This window comes from Amphimedon queenslandica, unplaced genomic scaffold (assembly GCF_000090795.2).
Source record: "Amphimedon queenslandica unplaced genomic scaffold, v1.1 AMPQUscaffold_13517, whole genome shotgun sequence".
Taxonomy (NCBI): domain Eukaryota; kingdom Metazoa; phylum Porifera; class Demospongiae; order Haplosclerida; family Niphatidae; genus Amphimedon; species Amphimedon queenslandica.
Genome location: NW_003546247.1, coordinates 472,436 through 475,800, shown reverse-complemented (window position 1 = coordinate 475,800; position 3,365 = coordinate 472,436). Strand labels below are relative to the sequence as shown.

Genomic DNA, 3,365 nt, shown 5'->3' with positions numbered 1-3,365 from the left:
TAAACTTACTTCAGGAATTTAGGCAATACATGATCAAGGTAACCACTGGATCGTAGCAGAACCATTGACAAGATTGTGACTGTATATGATTCAGTCTACTCTACTGTAAATAAGGCCACTAGTTATGTGATTAATAATATTTTTGAGACTGAGATAAAAATTGCAAATATTGAAAACAAACAGGGTCAAAAGACTGTACTATTTGCTATAGGAGTATTGACAGCATTACTGAAAGGTGTAAATCCTTCAGAGCTTACATTTAATACACAAGAATGAGAGATCATCTACTTTCATGAAAGAAGACAAAATTGCAGCTGAAATGATGTCCTTTGCACTTACATTCACACTTTGTCTGGAGTCTAGCAACGTTTAGAGATGCATTGGTTCCTAATATATGACATTAACTAGTTGTAACAAATTCGCATGGTTGAAAACTGTTGTACCATAAATAATACAGTATACCAATGGCATTGGAAATGGAAGTGTGGGTGTGCACAAACATCCATTCATTTGTGTTGCTGCTTAGTAAACATAAGAGACTTTGGATTTTTTGACAGATTTTGGATCAAAAGACAAAAATTCTTGCTTTATTCTTGAATAACTCCTAGAGAACTCAAACAAAAAATTGAAAGTATCATGATGGAGTAGGATTCTAGAGTAATTTGTAAACAAGTAACACAAACAAAAACAAGTAGGATTTCAAATGACTAACGAAATACAAAATGAAAATCCTACTGTCGAGACAAATTCTACACAACATTGTATTTTTCTGTGTTGTACTAGTTAACTATAACTCAATCTATTTTAGTACAGCAAAATTGTACTTTCATTAACTAAAACTATAATTCTTCCATTTGATGTCAAAATAACTAGAATCATAACTAAAGTAATTTGTTAAAACTATAACTAAAACAGAATTAACTAGTACTACTTACACCTACTTGTTAATGAAATCTACTTTAATTTGACCAAAATTGACCATTGTGAGAGGGTACTTTTTTTATTGGGGCATGCTTCTTGATGGTAATATTTGAAATTGCTATGAATCCACAACTTTTCTGCCTGGAATTGCTTGGTTTGTAACAACTAAGACTATAACTCTAACTAAATAAAAATGGTTTTACATAATCATAACTAAAATAACTAAAACTAAAATGTAAATCATGAACTACAACAACACTCGTACTTTTAGTGTCATATTTAAGAATGAATACAGATCACCTTGCAATGTAGAGTAAAATTTGTGTCATGAGAGTAGGACTTTTATTTCAAATTTTTGTTGACCATTCGAAATCCTACTTGCACATGTTTGTTTTAATTGTCTATGAATTTGCTCTAGAACCCTACTCCATCTTGTTCCTTTGGTTTCTTTAATTTTCTTGTTTTTGTTGATATTCTGATAATATTTGTAACATTTTTCAGATGGTGTCGATTGATATTGAGGTGAGTAGTTATGCTAAAGGTATTCTATACTAATCAGTGTTTAGTGAAGTATGATATTAATCATAACACAAAACCTTGTTCAAGAAGCATGAATAATTAATAACATTTGTATATTTGTGTTGTATAACATGAAGTATCAGAAGTAAATATTTAGTTACAATTTTATTGTCCACACATAACAAAACAATGATATCTAAGACTAATTACCTTATTTTAGCTGGAACTGGAAGCCTGGAGCCTCCATTAAGCATTGCAGTTGCTCCTACATTAAAAAATTTCCAGTTCTGAGATCTGAGCATGCACAGCTACACGAGGTTGAGCTAGGGGTAGTCAAACCAAGGGATGTGGACGGGGTCAAGTCAAGGGACATGGTAGTGGTCAAGTCAAGGGACGTAGTTGTAGTCGTCGCCAACCTACAGGAGCATCAGCAATTCAACTAAGTGTTCACGATCTTTCTGAAGTTAACTCGAGCACTCTAAAAACACAGATTTTATGCCTTTGAGATCTGTCGGTGCTCACTTACCATCGAGTATTTGTGAACCATCTCCAGCAGGCCTATTCATGCTTTTCTTTGATGAAGAACTTGTACAGAGTATTTGTGATTCAAGTAATTAATACGCTGAACGTAACAAAACCAGTCATCCTACCATGTATCGTTACTATAAGCAGATGACAAATAGAAGACTTTTATGCTCTTGTCAGTATTTTCATACATCTTGGATATCATAAATTTCCTCGATATAGACTGATGTGGATGGCAAACAGTTTGTGTTATGATCACTTGATTTCTAAAGTTTTTAGTACGAATAGATTTGAAAGCTATCTTTGTTTCCTGCACATTGTCAATGAAGATACTGAGAAGAAGCTCAAACAAGATGGACACAAGCTTTGTAAGGTTAGGCCACTGAATGACCATATTCAAAAATGATATAAAGAACTATACCAGCCGCATCACGAGATAAGTATTGATGAACGTATAGTTCGTTCGAAAGCCCATTTTTCATTTTGTCAATGTATCCGTAACAAACCTGTATAGTGGGGTTTCAAGCTCTAGGTATTATGTGACTCACACAATGGGTACACTTCAGCTTTTTCAATATACCGAGGACAGATTGGAGAAGTGAGAAGTTCAAACGGTCTTGGATATGACGTTGTAATGAGTCTGTCAAAGAATTCGCTTTCACAAGGCTATTCTCTATACATTGACAACTTCTACACTAGTCCCCAACTATTGTCTGATCTATTCAGCAATGGTGTTCATACTACTGGAACACTTAATGTTTCTCGTAAGGGAGTTCCTGCTGTTGTGTCTCACCTGAAGAAGAAATTTTCACATAAATCTTTCAGTAGAGGTAGTGGTGCTTATGTAAGGGATGGTACTTGTGTGTATGCTGTGTGGAGAGACACTAATTGTGTTGCAGTAATGTCTAATGAGCATCCTCGTAATTCAGAAGAGACTGCCACGAGAAATGATAAAAGAGGTGGCGTGACAGAGAAGAAAGAAATACCAGTTCCTGCGATAATCTACAATTACAATAGCTTCATGAATGGTGTTGATCGCTCTGACCAACTGTTCAAATATTACAATGTCCTTCGACAGTCACGAAAATACTGGAAGACACTTTTTTTCATTTTATTGATAAAGCAATTGTCAACTCATACATCATTTATAAAGAAGTTCATCCTAGAGGAAAACTAAGCCATTTTAACTTCAAAGATATGTTTGTGAGACAGCTATGTCGTATTGAAGTTACGCATCAGCAAACCGTTAGTGGTAAACAGTCACTTTTGACAAGTCATAGGTCACCTACTGTAGAACATAGCTCTGTTAGAATGCCTAAATGTAAGGATTGTGTCTACTGTAAGCTTGTGCATGGAGTGAGGAGGCAAACTACTGGAAAATGTAGCAAATGTGATGCTCC

The 3,365-nt window shown here is 34.7% G+C and overlaps 1 protein-coding gene across 1 annotated transcript; it reads left to right on the top strand.

Moving 5' to 3' along the window:
• Window positions 1-1,935: 1,935 nt before the first annotated feature.
• On the top strand, window positions 1,936-3,142 carry LOC100638325 (piggyBac transposable element-derived protein 3-like). Its single transcript, XM_011407291.1, has 2 exons — window positions 1,936-2,050; window positions 2,532-3,142. The coding sequence occupies exons 1-2, from the start codon at window positions 1,936-1,938 to the stop codon at window positions 3,140-3,142; spliced, it is 726 nt and encodes a 241-aa protein (XP_011405593.1).
• The last annotated feature ends 223 nt before the right edge of the window (window positions 3,143-3,365 follow it).

What these genes read in the sequence shown, in the direction of transcription:
- LOC100638325 (XM_011407291.1), top strand. Translation starts at nt 1,936, where the DNA reads ATGCCTTTGAGATCTGTCGGTGCTCACTTACCATCGAGTATTTGTGAA. An exon ending in ACAGAGTATTTGTGATTCAA is followed by an intron (nt 2,051 to 2,531) that starts GTAATTAATACG and finishes GGTACACTTCAG; the next exon opens with CTTTTTCAATATACCGAGGA.